This window comes from Oncorhynchus kisutch, linkage group LG30 (assembly GCF_002021735.2).
Source record: "Oncorhynchus kisutch isolate 150728-3 linkage group LG30, Okis_V2, whole genome shotgun sequence".
In the NCBI taxonomy this organism is placed as follows: domain Eukaryota; kingdom Metazoa; phylum Chordata; class Actinopteri; order Salmoniformes; family Salmonidae; genus Oncorhynchus; species Oncorhynchus kisutch.
In genome coordinates, this window is record NC_034203.2 from 25,207,701 (window position 1) to 25,225,495 (window position 17,795).

Below are 17,795 nucleotides of genomic sequence, written 5' to 3' on the forward strand. Positions count from 1 at the left end.
GAGGGCTGGTGGGGGAGCGCCCAAAACGGTGTGTCATCCAAGTAGAGGGGCTAGGGGGAGCCCCAGTGACAGCTTGGAAGGGTGGGGTGGCCAGCTGTGGAGGGGCAGGATGGTGCTGGGGTGACTGGGAGATGCCACCAGACCTTGAGCACTGCACATATACATGCGGCACACACACGTACACACAGTCTACATGCAGATCATTATAAAGGAGCGCAAACACGTTTAAGATTTCTCTCTTACTGTCTTTCTCTTAGTGTCTGACATCTATAAACACACTCTCTAACACACAAACACATCAGCACCAGGGAAGGGTCAGGCAGTGGCCCTCTAACACCATGTCCAGTCTGGTCACGTGCTCCGGACACACATCTGGTGCACCATCTGTAGCTCTCCCCCCCTACTGTGCATGACAGGTAGTACCTCTGGAGGGGGAAGGTCATTTTTGGTGCAAAAGTACCCGGGACTTCTGATACATCTGGAATGCAGGGTGTGGTGGGAACTTACTGAGCTAATAGTGTACAGTAAATACATTAACAGATATTCAAAACAAGAAAATCACAAAGTAAACTTAGACAACATTGTCTATGTCGTTGCATTTGAAGAACAGGGACATTTGAAGACAATTGCATAAAAATCCAACACAAGTGTATTTAAAAAATTCAAGCAATTTATTGTTGCAGTTTTTCAGTGACATACTGTACAGTTTCACATCACAATGACACTTACAGTAACATCATGTTGGCTACAGGGTAAATGAAAGACAAAACATTTATTACAAGGTATGTACTAAAGCATACCAAGGTTAGTATCTTTGAGGCTGACTGGAAACCAATCACCATACTTCTATCTTCTCTATAATATGTGCATGATTTATGCATATTGTACAAATGTATATCAAGCCCAAGGTTTCATAAAATAACACAACCAGTCTGTACAAGAGTGAAATGTTGCATGACATCATAGGAAATGTATCTCAAATCATTACAGCAAGACACTCAGTTTAGAGTATAACGTAACACTTTGTTATACTCCACATAACTCATATTATTCTGTTGGTGGTTACTTATGTTATACTCCACATAATTCATATTATTCTGTTGGTGGTTACTTACCTAATACTCCACATAACTCATATTATTCTGTTGGTGGTTACTTACCTAATACTCCACATAACTCATATTATTCTGCTGGTGGTTACTTACATTATACTCCACATAACTCATATTATTCTGTTGGTGGTTAACGTACATTACATTTTCTTAAATAACAAAAATGTAAAAGTTTATTCGGGGGAGAAATCTCATCCAACATTGTAAAGACGATTCATTCTGTCTGAAACAAGCTGAATGTACGACAGTCTGATCGGACAGTCTGTGGTCAATGCACTCCCACGGACCCATTATGGGAATATTCAGCACGGGCAAAACGTTCAGAAAGTTGCAGATAAAAACGTAATGTATCGAGCAGACACTATTCTCCAGAGCTGTGTCCGATGCACATTAGACATATGTTTGGAATATCACACAACTGAATTAATCTCTTATTCAGCTACCAATAACAGAGCACACTAAAGCACCAAGGCCATAAGATACATGCTTCTAAATTAAACTTTTAGGAGAAGCAGGGGGTACTGGAAGCATTCAGGGGCCCAAATTAATAAATCGTCTCAGAGTCAGAGTGCTGATCTAGGATCAGGTCTCCCCTATCTATTTATTCTTACATATTATCTAAAAGGCTAAATTGATCCCAATTCAGCTGTCCTAATCTGAGACACTTTATGAATATGGGCTCAGTGCTTTGTGTTATACATAGGTTTGCAAAGGGAGGGTGTATTACTTGAAACATTCAAAGTTGACCTGTAAACTAACAGAATTGTTTTTTATCTTCCAAGGATTTTTTTTTACAATCCGTCAGAAGACATCTAGTGGCCCATTTGTGTAATTCAGATTATGACAAGTGTCTAATAATCTCTGGCCCTCTGTGTGGGTAATAACATGTAAAATATCTGAGCTCTGCTCCGCTTCAGGGTGAGATGGGGCTAGGTTCTTCTCGGCTAAGGTACCCTACCCTCTATAGAGTCCAACCACCAGCAACCCAGCAAAAATCCACCTAAAATGACATACCCAAATCTAACAGCCTGCAGCTCAGGACCTGAAGGAAGGATATGCATATTATTGATACCAGTTGAAAGGAAACACTTTGAAGTTTGTGGAAATGTGAAATTAATGTAGAAGAATAACACATTAGATCTGGTAAAAGATAATACAAACAAAAACATGCGTTTTCAGAAAATAATAATTGTTCCATCGTCTATGAAATGCAAGAGAAAGGCCATACATTCAGATAGGAGTTTAGGTGTAATTTAGATGGCAGCAGTGTGTGTGTAAAGTTTCAGACTGATCCAGTGAAGCATTACATTAGTACACTATATTTTGTATCAAGTCTGCCAGGAGTTTGCCCAAATGTGCCGAATTGGCCAATTGATACATTTTCAAGTACATAACTATAGAGAACATACAAACATGCTATGGTAATAAAAAAATACAAGTTTACACACATTCAGGAATGTCATACATCTAGATGGCCAGGCAGGGCCAAAGACAGAACCCAGTTCCTACATTTGAATATAATATGTATTTTATCAAACAAAACTATGCTACATTTTATCTCTGGGACCCTCAGGATGACAAACACAGAGCAGGATTACTGAGTGTAAGTACATGATTTACCTTCAGAGGTGAATGTATCAAACCAGTTTCCATGATAAGTGTTTTGTTGTTGTGCACTCTCCAAATAATAGCATGGTATTTTTTCATTGTAATAACTACTGTAAATTGGACTGCAGTTAGATTAACAAGAATTTAAGCTTTCTGCCCATATAAGACATATCTATGTACTGGAAAGTTGGCTGTTACTTATGTCATTCTAGTCACATTAGCAACAACCATCCAGGTTTAGGGACAGCGATCCCATAGAGTTAAAAAAATATGACAAAGATGTTAAACAATCCTAAATAAAAAATTAACTAAATGAATACCATTCATTGGTGTTTAATATGAGGGTTTCAGCATGACATTTCCTTTTTACAGACTTTTATTTATTTTATGTCAATGTTTTATTAATGTTTGGGCATCAAACAGGTGGCAGTTGTGAAAAAAGTAAATTAGATTAGTGAAAAAATTATGTAATTGTTGATTAGATGCTTTTTGCCATTAATTAGGTTATTTTCTCTTGAAAAATATGGTAAAATAAAAAAATGTCACATACACCAGATTAGTCCAGAGAAATGTGGTGTTTGACATGGTCAGCGATGGCGTTCCTGGAGCAAATTAGGGTTAAGTGCCTCACTCATGGGCAAGTCGGCAGATTTGTCACCTAGTCTGCTCAGGTATTCAAACCAGCAACCTTTCGGTTACTAGCCCAACGCGCTACCTGCCACCCTACTATCTAATATAAAACTCATGGACAATATGGTCACAGATATAATAAATGAACACTATATACGAATAGTTTTTAAAAGTTATTCAAGTATAGATTACTAGATTACCAAAGTTACAATAGATTCTGTTAATGACTAAAATCACGCAATATTCCGGTAACTTTGGTAAATTACCGGTAGTTTTGCAACCTTAGTTACACAAATACTGTAGATCTCAAAGTCAGAATACAGCCCCACTCACAGGTCATGTTTTGTTGCCCAAAAAAATAATGTTTCACTACTGAAGCTCCAATACAAATAGGTGTTCTCAGTTTGTTTGAGGGCTTTCTATGTACAATCCATTCATAAAACAAAAGCAGCCGATTTGTTCACCCCAAGCACATATTCAATGTACAAGTCATTGAAGAAGCAAAGGGAAATCAGGGGTTACAAATAACAAAAGAACAAACAAAATAGCAGATGAAAACAATGTTAATCACAATTTACATCAAGAGACATAACACTTCAGGTGGAAAACAGAAACAATATTCAACAGTACTCCAAATTCTTATACAAAATTAGCTCCATCTAAAAATCATAAAATACATGTTTACATCATCACATATGTTGACCTTGACATAACATAGCCTTACAGAATTTTGTTTCTGGTGTAAAATCTCCTCACTCCATCCCTGTCCCACCCCTCCACTTCCCATTGGCATTATTGCTTCTTATGAACAGGGGGCTATTGGATGGAGAAACATTGCCCTACAAGAGTGTGAAGTTCAGTTCTGTACACTTCTGTCCTCTGTGATGTAGACAAAATTAATTTTACGGGTAATTTTTTGCCCTTTTCGAAATCTGCAGTGCTCTGGATAAGGCAGCTCTGTTTGGTTTTAAGGCATTGCTGCTTTGAGACTTAACTCAGACTAGAAGGGGAGAAATGGAAGTGAACACAATCATCTCATTACATAAGGCCCAGACATAGGGGATACAGAGGGCAAAGTGTGTGTGTGGGGGCGTCTCTGTGAGCTGCAGCCGTTATAAAAGTCCAGATAACAGTTGTACAGAGGTCAGAGGTTAGAGGTCAGAGCAGGGCTCTTGGTGACTGACTGAGTGACTGCCATGGCCATCTCTCATTGCTGGTAATTTCCATATTGACCCTGTGGAGGGAGGAAGGGAGTACTGTAAAAGGACATCTTAATTACTTTTCATCCGAACATCTGAACAAACAGGCATTTACTAGGGAAATGCTAATATTTACATATTTAAACCGGATGCAAACAAGCACATCTGTAGCAGCTAATTATGAACGTTTTTGTTACAGATACAGATGCAGACTATTCCTGTGTGGCTGCATTGGCTATATTTAACCAGCAGGTGGCAGCATGGCCACAGAAAAGGTCAACAGGAGGGAAGTAACTTCATGTCAGTTATACTGTAGCAGTAGGCAAAATGCTTCTCTCCGACTTGCACATTTCACATGTTTTGTATTTTGCAGGAGCATTTCTAAACAGGGGTCGAAAGTGGCTGCTCTTTAGGAATAAAAGTTTAGTTACACATTGATTTATTTTGCTTAAATTTGACTTACTTTGATCATTTACTATTCTATACAGTGCATAATTAAATTACGCATGAAATAAACAAACATTTAAATGCAGTATATTGCATGAAAAGGGATGAATAATAACCTACGGCATGAGGAGTTGTACTTTTGATTGATTTAGTCAATTCCAAACCATCAACATTTTATTATTTAAGTTCCCCTACAGAATATGCTTGATATGTTTGAATAGAATAGAATTCGACCCCTGGTTACAAAAAGAGGTAAAGGTGGAAATCAGATGTTTAAATAGAAGACAGGAGGAGAAACATGACAAATGCAAATCAAGGCTAGGCGAACGGTCACACGTTCAGATTTTACCATTACCTTTGCTTCTTACAGAACTAGTCAGGGGTTCAAATCCCTGGGTCTTTATTTCCTCATGTGTCCCTGAATATTCAAAGATAAAGAATCAAAGTGTTGCTGTGGCCCCCGCAAAGGACCACAGAAAATACAGGGCAACACGTAGCTCTCCCCTCCCCTTCAACAATCTCAAAAGTCAGTTACGTTTAGGGAGGAGACACTACATTGCCCTCGCATTGCACTGCTCTGGTCTGACTTGCTGTATTATCCAATATTATTCAACTTGTCTTAATCTCCCCATACAATGTCAGCATGCACAAGACACCCACTCCACCCAGGTCTCTTGCTTATGGACACTCCCTGAACCCTGGAAAACTTCACGTTGCATTTTTAACTTCTATCCATCTCTAGCCAACATATAAAAGGACACAATAAGAGTCACATACAGATAGAGGTTAGGCCTGCCTACTCATGGGCTCATACTCACCTGATCGTAGCCTGGGTATGGGCGTTGCTGCTGGGCCTGAGGGGGGCCGGGCTGGGGGCCCCGGTAGGCCCCGTACTGCTGCCCCTGGCCCTGGGGGTAACCCTGGGGGTACTGGCCTGGGGCTCCCTGGGACGGACCTGAGGAGGGGGGACAGAGCAGAGAAAAAGGTTATGGATGTCTAACTAAAACATGCCACAGTTCTTCACACCATATAGGAGCAGGTAAGAAGACTGGTCTGTTCAATAACAAAAAGCACACAGTTAACCTGGGAGTATAACAGCGCGCTTGATTCACTGACTTTGTCCTGTTTGATGTCCATTATGCCACGTCTTGTTCTTGAACCATTGAGTGTCAATTAACCTTTATCTCCCAATAGACATATCCAGTGACAACCAGACAGCCAGCCAGAGGCATGGCAGAAAGAGACTGGTGGGTAGTAGTAGTATTAGTTGGGCCCTGGCACATTTGCTGAAGTTTGGCTCCACATTAACACTGGCCTACTCTGCTGTGTAATGAGAGAGTCTGACTTGCTGGAGCTGGGTGTTAAGTTTTCTAATGAAAGGAGACATCAAGGAGATTCAGTGGGCCCTCATTAGATAAGCGAAGCCTCATTAAAAATCACTCCATCAGACCGCCTCTGTATACTACCACTGCACTGCAGCTACCTTACCGCCGTGTAGTGCCATAATCAGGCATCTTAACTTCTTTGGGATAAGGGGCAGCATTTTCACTTTTGGATGAATAGCGTGCCCAGAGTGAACTGCCTCCTACTCAGTCCCAGATGCTAATAAATGCATATTATTATTGGTATTGGATAGAAAACTCTGAAGTTTCTAAAACTGTTTGAATGATGTCTGTGAGTATAACAGAACTCGTATGGCAGGCAAAAACCTGAGAAAAAAAATCCAAACAGGAAGTGGGAAATCTGAGGTTTGTAGTTTTTGAACTCACCCCTATCGAATACACAGTGGGATATTGGTTATGTTGCACTTACTAAGGCTTCCACTAGATGTCAACCATCTTTAGAACGCTGTTTCAGGCTTCTACTGTGATGGGGGACCGGATGAGAGCTCTTTGAGTCAGTGGTCTGCCTACAGCCTCGCTCTCAGTCACGCGCTTTCACTTGAGAGGTAGCTCTCGTTCCATTGCTTTCCTACAGACAATGTAATTCTCCGGTTGGAACATTATTGAACTTTTATGATAAAAACATCCTAAAGAAAAATTCTATACTTAGTTTGACAAGTTTCTTCGACCTGTAATATAACTTTTGAACGTTTCGTCCGAATGGACCAGATCGCACATTTGGATTTGTTTACCAAACACCCTAACAAAAGAAGCTATTGGACATAAATGTACATAAATGATGGACATTATCAAACAAAACAAACATTTATTGTGGAACTGCGATTCCTGGGAGTGCATTCTGATGAAGATCAAAGGTAAGTGAATATTTATAATGCTATTTATGAATAATGCTGCTCCGTTCTCAGATTATGCTTTTTCCATAAAGTTTTTGGGAAATCTGACACAGCGGTTGCATTAAGGAGAAGTGTATCTATATTTCCATGTCTAACAATTGTATTTTCGTCAACATATATGAGTATTTCTGTGAATTCATGTGGCTCTCTGCAATATCACTGCATGTTTTGGAACTACTGAACATAACACGCCAAAGTAAAATAAGATTTTTGGATATAAATATGAACTTCACCGAACAAAACATACATGTATTGTGTAACATGAAGTCCTATGAGTGCCATCTGATGAAGATCAAAGGTTAGTGATTCATTTTACCTCTATTTGTGCTTTTTGTGACTCCTCTCATTGGCTGGAAAAATGGCTGGGTTTATCTGTGAGTTGCTGGTGACCTAACATAATCGTTTGTGGAGCTTTTGCTGTAAAGCATTTTTGAAATCAGACACTGTGGCTGGATTAACGAGAAATGTATCTTTAAAATAGTGCCTAATACTTGTATGTTTCAGAAATTTGATTTGATTTGTATTTGGCGCCTTGCAATTTCATTGGCTGTTGGCGAGGGGTTCCGCTAGACAGGTTAACAGCTGATCAGTGATACGATGACTGACTGACTGGGCCAAGTCAAACGTCATTAGGTGCTCATAATGCAGACGCAGCTACCGCAAAGCTTAACCTTGTATGGCCCGCCTGCGAGAGCGCATGTGAGCCAGATGGAGCCCAACTCATAGCCTCTGCCTCTCTCCACCAGCTCATTACTGACATGAGAGAAAGGCCTCTGGTTCTGAGAGAAAGGAGAGCTGACAGGATTTTAAAAACGAAAGAGGGGGGCTGTGGTTCCCACACCCACAATGGGTTATTGTAAGGGTAAGGGTTATTACCCATAAGCGTGTCCTATTCCTTTTACTCTCTCGCCATCTCTAGCTTTCAGAGACTTTCTATCACACAGTAACTAGGCCTGTACAGTGACCCACCATAGTACGAGAGGGACACCTAACAGCACCAATGTCTGCCAGCTACCGCTTCTGATCAACGTGCCAGTATGTGTAGCCTTGATTGCGCCGCTGCAACATTGAAAGTACACCATTTCAATTAGCAAAACAGTGGTGTGGTTCAATAAACATATGTGAGGCTCTGGGTGAGTGCCATTTGGAATCTAGGACTGATGTTTCAAGATAATGAAAAGGAAAGTAAACGGTGAATCCTACAGGATGAGTGTGGACTGACTGCCATCAAAGTAATGGCACACACCAACATCTTTTTAATTCCCATTTCAGTAAATAAAATAAAAAGTGTACAAAGAAAAATAAGAGAAAGAAAGAACAAGAAAGAGAGAAAATAAATAGAGTGAGAGAACAAGATGAGTGAGAGAGAAAGACCGAGACACGCAAAGACAGATTCAGTGATATTGCTTAGGTTCCACCCACCGTAGCCCTGTTGCGGTCCAGGGTAGCCCTGCTGTCCAGGGTACTGCTGCTGTGGGGGGTAGCCCTGCTGCTGGGGAGGACCTTGCTGGTAGGCCTCCTGCTGCTGGCCATACTGGGCATTACCTACAGGGGGCAACAGAGCAACATTACGGTATCTGTGATATTTCAGTACCTGAACCAGGTTTGACGACAACACAGCAGACATCAGTGTTTAGAGTGGCCAGAATCAGGCTTGGGGTCCATTTCAAGTCGGAAGGTAAACTGAAATTCAATTCCAAATTTTTCCAGCATGATTAGAATTTCAGTTTACTTCCTGAATTGAACAAGCTATTGACCCCAGCCCTGATCAGAATTAGTTTGAAAACACTGATTTTGGCTGTTAAACAAAGTTAACAAACCATGATCTTTTTCATATGGGGACTGTTGGTTGGCTGCTGGGTCTCGCTCTGGCAGACATAACCCACAGGAGAAAAGAACCAACACCATGATTGGAATTTAATTTGACTTCCTGCGTTGATTGAATTGAACAGGATATTGACCCTAATCCTGATCAGAACGTTTTTTGAAAACACTGATTTAGGCTGTTAACAAACAAAGTTAACAAACCATTATCTTTTTCATAGGGGGACTGTTGGTTGGCTGCTGGGTCTCGCTCTGGCAGACAAGACAAGAACCACAGGAGAAAAGAACCAACACTGTGAGCATGCCCATTGAAACAGTAAGTTTATTTTTGTTTGTTTTTATATGCAACATGGTTGTTATAGTGACTCTTTTTTAGCATCCTTACCTGACACCTGCTATGAGCCATTAATAAAACAAAGCTGGAACGACAACATTTATGAGAAATGAAATATGTGAGTGAGAAATCATCAACGATTAAAAGTAGTCACGTGCATAGCGGTGAGGGACATGAAGCCAGAAAACAGAGACTAGAACAAACTCAGAAAGCTTCAGCTGGCCAGGGAAGGCTAAACAGAGGAAATAATACCGGTATAGAAAGTGTACTTGAGTTATGTTATTAATTGTAAAAGCTAGCATTTAGGCTACTGCAGTTATAAAACACAATAGCCTTTGTCACAACTGGAAAGAAGTCTCAGAAATGTCTCCATAAAAGCAACACAAAAGTTCCATAAGTCATGTGTTTTTAGCTTAGCTTCTTCCTTTTTCCCTGTCAGTACATTTCTGTGAAGCTACATAGATACCTCCTTGGTAGTATTGTTCTGAGGGATCAAAGCCTTGATCAGGGAACGGTGGCTGTAGTAAACCACCTAAAGCATTATTTCACAAGGAGATAGGAAGACATGTTATTTCATGTCCATGTTTGAGGTGATAAGTCAATGAGGGGGAAAGTCAGGGGATTAAAAATATACAGATTGTTAAATATCAGTATATATTTTATATTGCTTCAAGCAATGTCTCTGTATGTGTGGGTATCAATGTTCATAAATATTGGTTTTGCAAAAGTGATAAGTAAACATTGGAATATTTGTTTCACTTTCTTTTGGGAATATACAGTTTTACAAGACAATATTTAAATCCTGTAATTTCCATTAGAGTACAACCTAGCGATGAGACTGGAGAGTACTGTGTCAAAGTTTGAAAGGGAGTAGAATGTAAACAACTCAGAAAGGTGTAGAAAGTGATTGATACATGCAAGAGAAAGTTATTAATTGAAGAATAATTGATGGGGATGCTATGATGCAAAATCACTATGGAGGGGTGGGAAATTACTGGAGAAAAATCCCAGTCCAACTAGTCACCTTTTCCACCAGGAGTCTTCAAAGCAACATCTGTCAACTCGTGTGTGGGGCTTCTGCTAAAGTAGGACCTCTAATTCTGCTAAAAGCACCACCTAAGATCAACTTCCTGGATTGAATCGCGGTACGCATTTGGAGCCACACCTCCACAAGAAAACGGTTCGACAGAATAACTAGCTATTTGTTTATCGAAGACGCATATCACCGGTGGGATGGTGGGCAGGCAAACCAAACATTAGCTTCCTTCTTGCCAGGCTTACAGAGCACCATAACTAACTGACATCTTCCATTCTCTATTTCCACAAATGTTCTAGATAACTGCGGTGGAACCAAGATAAACCATTGATGATTCGTTTCAGGTGTAAAGTGGTGCTGAGCAATTCACTGGCTTCAGCTGAGGGATGGTGTCACTGTCATACAATGTTGTTTTGGTACTCGCTATCCTCTTGTCCTTCTACATGACTCAATACAGTTTCTCTAAGTGAACGTTAGACGGACGGAGAGGTTTGGTTGGTTCTACGAGCGGTTGGTTGGAGGGTTGGTTCTCCTACCTTCTGAGGCTCCCTGTCCTGCGTGACTGTACTGGTCCCCATAGTAGTCTTCCTGCCCTGGGTACTGCTGAGGGGGTCCTACATACACACACACAACACACACAGGTTGATTCAAGGTGTTGTTGGGGCGGGAGTGTGGGGAGGGGGGAAGGGGGGGATTTCGGTGTGGAAAGGGGAGTGAGGTTGGAATTTGGGCCACTTATTCGCTAGAGAGCGCCTGGTCCTCAAACTATAGCTCAGTTGTCTGGGGCTGACAACAACCTTCAGGACACCTGGGTACTCCTTCTATGGTAATGGACAGAAGTCTACAAGCAACGACAGTGTAAGTGAAAGATAGTTCCACTTAAGAGACGAAGTGGAAAGGGGGTTACGGACAGGAGAAGAGGTTTCAGCCCTGTGTCAAGTCAAACCAAGCGCCTTGTCCCAGTGCCCACTCTGTAGAGCAGAGCGTACCTTGCTGTGGGGGTCTGTAAGGGGGCATGGGCCTCTGCCCCATCACGTGGTTCCCCTGGCCCATCATGCCCATGGGGTTCTGCTGGCCCTGGTAGTGCTGCCCGCCACCTCCAGGGGGTATGTTGTACTGCTGGGAGGGAGGCTGCTGGTGCATCATGGGGCCTGGGGCAGGAACAACACAAACACACACAGTATGCCATTACAGAACCCAATTTGAAAAAAACTCAACAATAAAGCATCCATGGATGAATGTCAACATCAAAAGATGTGTATGGGTCAAAGAGAAGGTCTATCAAGGACACATTTGTTTTTCTCTTTCCTGTACCTTGGTTAGCCTGCATGTTCATGTTGGGCCGGGGGCCGTAGTTACCCATGGGTCCTTGGGTCATGTTCATCTGACCTTGGGCAGGCATGCTCTGAGAGGAGGGCACAGCGTGGTTGTAGCCGCCCATAGAGCCATGGCTGCTGGGGGGCATGTTCATGGAGCCGCTGCCGGGCATGTTGGGGGGCTGGTTGGGACCCGGCCCAGGGCCCTGCATTGGCATGTGATTAGGCCCTGGAGAAGAAAAAAAACGACAGATCATTCAACATTTTGGAAGATATTAGACCATACAGTACAGAGATCAAATATTTCATTATTTAATTAAAACATTATTAATGCTTTCCTGAGAAAATACTTTCTCCCTATTTTAATATTCACAAGCATGTGCGCTGTAGAGCCTTGACAACTGGTAATAACTGGTAAATCTACCCTGCGGCAGAACAAAGTAGACTAAATGTTAACAGTCTAGCCCCTGGGGCTGGGCGGTATACCGCTTCACACACCAAACCCATGTTACTCAACGAGAGAGCAATTGCTCAACCATGGAGTCACAAGCACTTTCTTGCTGTTCACTCTGCAGTCTGCATGGTTAGATAGATACAACAAGATGTTGGTGACAACGATGCTGCTTTGCACAAATGTTCTATAATTACACTATTAGTTTGTGTATCTTACCATCTGCAAACTACTACTAGTTTGTCTTTTCTTAGCAAGTTGGGGCTAAAAGAATTTGCATTAGCCGCAAATGCTAATCACTAGTTAGTACATTTAGCAAGCTAAGAGTCAGCTAGCTAATACAGCCTGGTACCAGTGCTGGTGTAGGCCTAGATAAGCATGTTGTTTGTGCAATAGTATATTCTATATCAGAGGAATAGGCAAAGCATGAATATGCTAGCTAGCTACATCAAGGCTGCGGTTCAAACACTTAAAAGACCCTATACCCTCAGCCCTCAAATTAAGTGGACACTTCTGATGACGTATCATGACGTCTGACGAGTATACACTTGCAGGCTGAGGTAGGAAGGAATGCTTTTTAAATGGACCACCCTTGTCTGGAAATACGTCACTCGTACATCCCACGATGATTGTGTTATTGACTGTACATTTGTGTCGCACTGCTTTGCTTTATCTTGGCCAGGTTGCAGTTGTAAATGAGAACTCAACTGACCTACCTGGTTAAATAAAGGTGAAATAAATACAAATAAATGGAGTTTTCAGCCACTGGTAGCTTGTGGGTGCTTTATATGCGCTAGTCATTTATGAGTGCATGTCTACTTAAATTAAATATATAATTATTAATATACGCCAACTGTACGATAGCTAGCAAATGAATTAGCTAACTAATATTAGCCTGCCTAGCTGGAACTTCTGAAGGAGGAAAATGTTTTATTTCTACAATTTCCAAAAGATAACCAAACAAAAACATTTTTACGAGACGTGTTTGTGCCGTCATGTGCATTACTAGCACAATTTCTAACTTATTTGCATTTGTTTTTGCATACATTTTTATGTTGACTCCATTGATGTTGTTTTTAAGTTTTTGCTGACTTTTCTTAGTGGATGTACAATCGCCGCAAATTGAATTATGGGGAGTTTCAGGCCCCGGAGTGAACATAATTGTACACTCGACTAAAAACGAGGGCTGAGGGGCTTACGTTGCAAACTTCCCTTGCTTGGCTAATCAGTTGGGCCGCCCTCCAAAATGGTGACGGGGCTTTCCCCAAGGGCATAAGGCGAGGGTGTCTTTTAAGTTTGGACTGCAGCCCAGGTAACAAAACATCTAATGTAACACCTTATTAGGGTGCCCTGGAAACACTGACCAACACATCGGTTCCTAACCTGTCAATAATGATTCGAACAGTTCACCAAATAACTACGTCTACATTTTTCCCCCATACCATGCAACCTTGCAGAATTTTTTTTGTTTAAAGTTGGATTGAACAGTATAAAACAATCAAGGTCATGAACTACTCAAAGAACATTTAGAACTTTAATTATTCAAAAACATAACACCTCATCAAAATATTTGAAAATATAATTTTATATTTTGGCCATATTGCCCAGCCCTACTCTCCCCACACACAAACAAACACGCATACAAACACAACCACAGTGAAGTGGAGTCCAAGACAACCAGAGCTCAGACGGGTGACATCGTTTAACAGAGCACCCTCCCCTCCTCTTCCAGCTCTGTGGTGTTGCTAGGCAACCCTAGTGAGTGAGACAGGGATAGAGAGAGGACGGGAGGTCACTTACCAGGCATCTGTCCGTTCATCTGGCTCTGCATGTGTGGGGCTGGGGGTCCGCCACTGACCATGCCCTCAGAGGGCATGTTGTGTCCGTGGGGGGGCTGGGGGCCCGGCACTCCGCTCTGATTCATCCCACCAGGGCCCATGGGCATGTTCTGAGTAGGAGGCTGCAGACAGACAACACAGAGAGAGAAACACCAGCCGTGTTAAGATACATATCTCAGCCATGTATGAGAGAAAAAGCGGTGGGAGAGGGAGGAAGACTGATGGACGGATGACCATGGGTTCTTAAATGTAAGAACAGAAATGATCATGTTCAAAATAAAAGCAAATTATATTGAAGGTACAGGATTTAAAGACCCCAGCGATTCTGTGGATATAATATGTTATATAATCTCTGGATTTGCCATGTTGTTCTATCATCTATATCACAGCACCAGATTGCAGCAACAAGTAAGCCTCTATAATAAAGCAGAACCTATCAACACAAAGTATACCTTCACATGGCACTGTACAATACTATTGCACTATTGTACCAGCAGTCTATCTCAGAGGTATCACATATGAAGTTTCACAACAAAAGACCCTGTGTTTGAATATCAATCATAGAGCCTCCAATGCACAGTATGAACCAAGACACCCTATCATAAATTAACCCCCACTTCTCCACCCATACTCACTTCAAGCTTTACCTCTGGGGGAGTAGGGGAGTCACACTTCTGAAATCAAGTACAGAGCATCTAGGTGAACATTATACACCCCTTTGACCATCAGTAGGGGAGACAGGGCAAGCTTCCATTGGTGGCATATGAGGCATATATTATTACATTCAATCTCACATGCACCGCACAATCTATCGTCAGAGCTTGACAGGGTTAGATATACTGGGAATAGGATGGGAAACCCCTATACTGGCTTTATTTCCTGTACTGGTGGAATTTGGTGAAGTTCCTGACTAGCAGTATAATGCATATAGAGAGGCTCGGCTCTTCTTCAATTGTAACTTAGCTCTGTTGTTGCATTTCTATGCCCTTATTTCAAGTCAGGATCTATAAATTATGATAACAGAATACATGATAGTTATAGAGGGAGTATTGTTAGACCACTTCATCAAAGAGTCCTGTTTTGGGCAGCAGGTAGCCTAGTGGTTAGAGCGTTGGGACTAGTAACCAAAAGGTTGCAAGATTGAATCGCTGCGCTGACAAGGTAAAAATAATCTGTCGTTCTGTCCCTGAACAAGGCAGATAACCCACTGTTCCTAGGCCGTCATTGAAAATAAAAATTTGTTCTTAACTGACTTGACTAGTAAAATAACGGTAAAATAAAAATTTTAAAAGCCCTATGCTTAGTTTGAGATTTAAAATCACTGAACACAATCCTTGAACCATCGGGTGCCAAGAACAACACTGTATTTCTAACTGTACAGTGTCTGTACAACGTGATGAAATGTGTCAGAGTGAATCCAATTCAGCACCAATGAATTGTCCCCTTCTTGTAACATCACTGCCCTTCTCCGCCCTGGACCCATACTCACAGCAGGGAGCAGAGACTGCATGTTCTGATTGGAGTCTGCTATTGTGGCCAGGTAAACTAAATTTCTGTGGAGCATCTGCTGGTACCTGTTAACAGACAACAGATAAAAACCCATGTTAACATTTAAAAAGGCAGGGAGAGAAGCCATCAATACACTGCAAAAACTCAAATACATGATAGTATGAAGCCTGAAAGCTCATCAGGTATGGAGATGTTGTACATAAAGTATAACTTACTGTGAACATTCTGCTGTCTTTCCTTTGCTCTGGAAGTCCATTATACATTGAATCAACTGATTGTTTTCATCCAGTAACTGAAACATGACAGAGCAAAACAGGAAGAAAACTTAGTGTTCATATGTTAAACAAACCATACAACATGCACAAGGACTACTTTTAATTTCCACTGAACTTCACAAAACCCCATTTACTTGAAGAACTGTGCAGATACAAAGTGGGTTAACAGAATGGTTTGTGCTGTCTGTTAGCAAACTTGTCATGTGTAATTGTTAAAATTCGTCTATGTGCATAGTTGTATGGTTTGTCTAATTTAACAAATCATTGGTTTTTGTTTGGCATACATTTTAAAGTGAAAAATCATTGAGAATACAGTAAATACAATGTAAAAAGGGTTGGGGAATTGTGATGCATACATGGAAACAATGTTACTTGTATTAACGTTTTGAACCATGGACAGTATAACTCCAGAGGACAAACTGTCGTTCCAATCCAGACTACTCATAAAATCATATTATTTTATTTGAGAGTAGAGTAGTGTATGATGTTAATGACAACACTGTAACTAACTAGCTGGTCAAACTGCCTTTGCCGTTTTCTCTACCTAGTAACAAAGCATTTGTCATCTAACGTTACTGTTCTGTGTGCCAGCTAACAAAAGAAGCTAACAATCCAGCTAACAAAATACTAGTAGGCCTCCATTCATATCAGAAACAAATGTAATGTTAGTCCATCGAATCGACAAAAAAAAATAGTTATTTTTAGATTTGCCCACTCCCGCGAAGTTCATATTGACCGCGCTTTACCCTAGCAACATTGTTACCAATCTATTTCCCTTTACTTAGCTAACGTTAGCTGCCTATAGTTCGACCTGGGCACTGGCTAGGCTAGTTAGCTATCTAGCTAGCAGCATCTGGGTGCTCTCCGCATCCATTCTGTTGTGGTGCGTGATAAAGATGAATTACCTTCTGAATTCCAGTGGGTGTTATATCACCCTTTCCACGTTGTCTATGAGGTGCAAACGCCACCGACATGGTGATTTGCTATTAAGCGAAATAAACTAAAACATAGAACTAAACAGCTAAAAAAATATGTAGAACTCAAACCAGGCAGTTTAGAATATGAACTCGTATTCCGCCAGCAGCACAAACAATGACGTCACTTTCGTACGGTAATGAGGAACCTTCAAAATAAAATCCCGCATTTCCAAACATTGCAGGGTGAATAACCAATTCAAATGAAATTGCATTTTTATCAATGGCCACTTTTATTGTGCAATTGTTAGAGACCAATAATACAAAAATACAATGCTGACCCTGGTATGTTAAGAATATTGGGCTGTAGAGAGAACTTTTCTACCTGTCTCAGATAAAGTGGGGTGGGAAATATTCATTAGGGTCTCAAATATGCTTAGTTTCAAATCAAATCAAATCAAATGTTATTGGTCACATACACATCGTTAGCAGATGTTAATGCTAGTGTAGCGAAATGCTTGTGCTTCTAGTTCCGACCGTGCAGTAATATCTAACAAGTAATCTAACAATTTCACAACAACTACCTTATACACACAAGTGTAAAGGAATTAATAAGAATATGTACATATAAATATATGGATGAGTGATGGCCGAACGGCATAGGCAAGATGCGGTAGATGGTATAGAGTACAGTATATACATATGAGATGAGTAATGTAGGGTATGTAAACATTATATAAAGTGGCATTGTTTAAAGTGACTAGTGTTGGAGGAAATTATGGTTGAAATGACTAATTATGTATACATTCCAATCAGAACTGACTAGTCCAAATGCTATAATGTACTGTACATATATGAATTTTCTCTCTTGCTCCCATTCCCAATTGTATATAATGTAGTCAGGAGTTTAGTAACAATGAAGGTCTGTTCCTTAGTTCATTCATTTGTACAATCTCCAGGTGGCAGGAACAGACTATCTCCAGACTGTCTAGAATGCTGATTTATA

At 41.0% G+C, this 17,795-nt stretch overlaps 1 protein-coding gene across 14 annotated transcripts; it reads right to left on the reverse strand.

The window, feature by feature from the left end:
* Nucleotides 1–652: 652 nt before the first annotated feature.
* On the reverse strand, nt 653–16,978 carry LOC109874673 (protein SSXT). Of its 14 annotated transcripts, XM_020466691.2 has the most exons (14): nt 16,781–16,978; nt 15,816–15,892; nt 15,581–15,665; nt 14,054–14,213; nt 11,801–12,031; nt 11,476–11,637; nt 11,023–11,100; nt 9,917–9,982; nt 9,321–9,368; nt 9,113–9,160; nt 8,715–8,837; nt 5,815–5,951; nt 5,352–5,414; nt 653–4,584 (listed from the first exon to the last, which is right to left on the reverse strand). In XM_020466691.2, the coding sequence occupies exons 1-13, from the start codon at nt 16,847–16,849 to the stop codon at nt 5,397–5,399; spliced, it is 1,302 nt and encodes a 433-aa protein (XP_020322280.1). In that variant the 5' UTR covers nt 16,850–16,978; the 3' UTR covers nt 653–4,584; nt 5,352–5,396. The 14 variants fall into 14 exon arrangements, with proteins under 14 accessions (XP_020322280.1, XP_031666002.1, XP_020322279.1 ...); XM_031810142.1 differs by lacking the exon at nt 9,113–9,160; XM_020466690.2 differs by lacking the exon at nt 5,352–5,414.
* Nucleotides 16,979–17,795: the final 817 nt, after the last annotated feature.

What these genes read in the sequence shown, in the direction of transcription:
- LOC109874673 (XM_020466690.2), bottom strand. Translation starts at nt 16,849, where the DNA reads ATGTCGGTGGCGTTTGCACCTCATAGACAACGTGGAAAGGGTGATATA. An exon ending in TGCAGTCTCTGCTCCCTGCT is followed by an intron (nt 14,214 to 15,580) that starts GTGAGTATGGGT and finishes GTCTGTCTGCAG; the next exon opens with CCTCCTACTCAGAACATGCC. An exon ending in AGGACAGGGAGCCTCAGAAG is followed by an intron (nt 9,983 to 11,022) that starts GTAGGAGAACCA and finishes ATAATGCTTTAG; the next exon opens with GTGGTTTACTACAGCCACCG.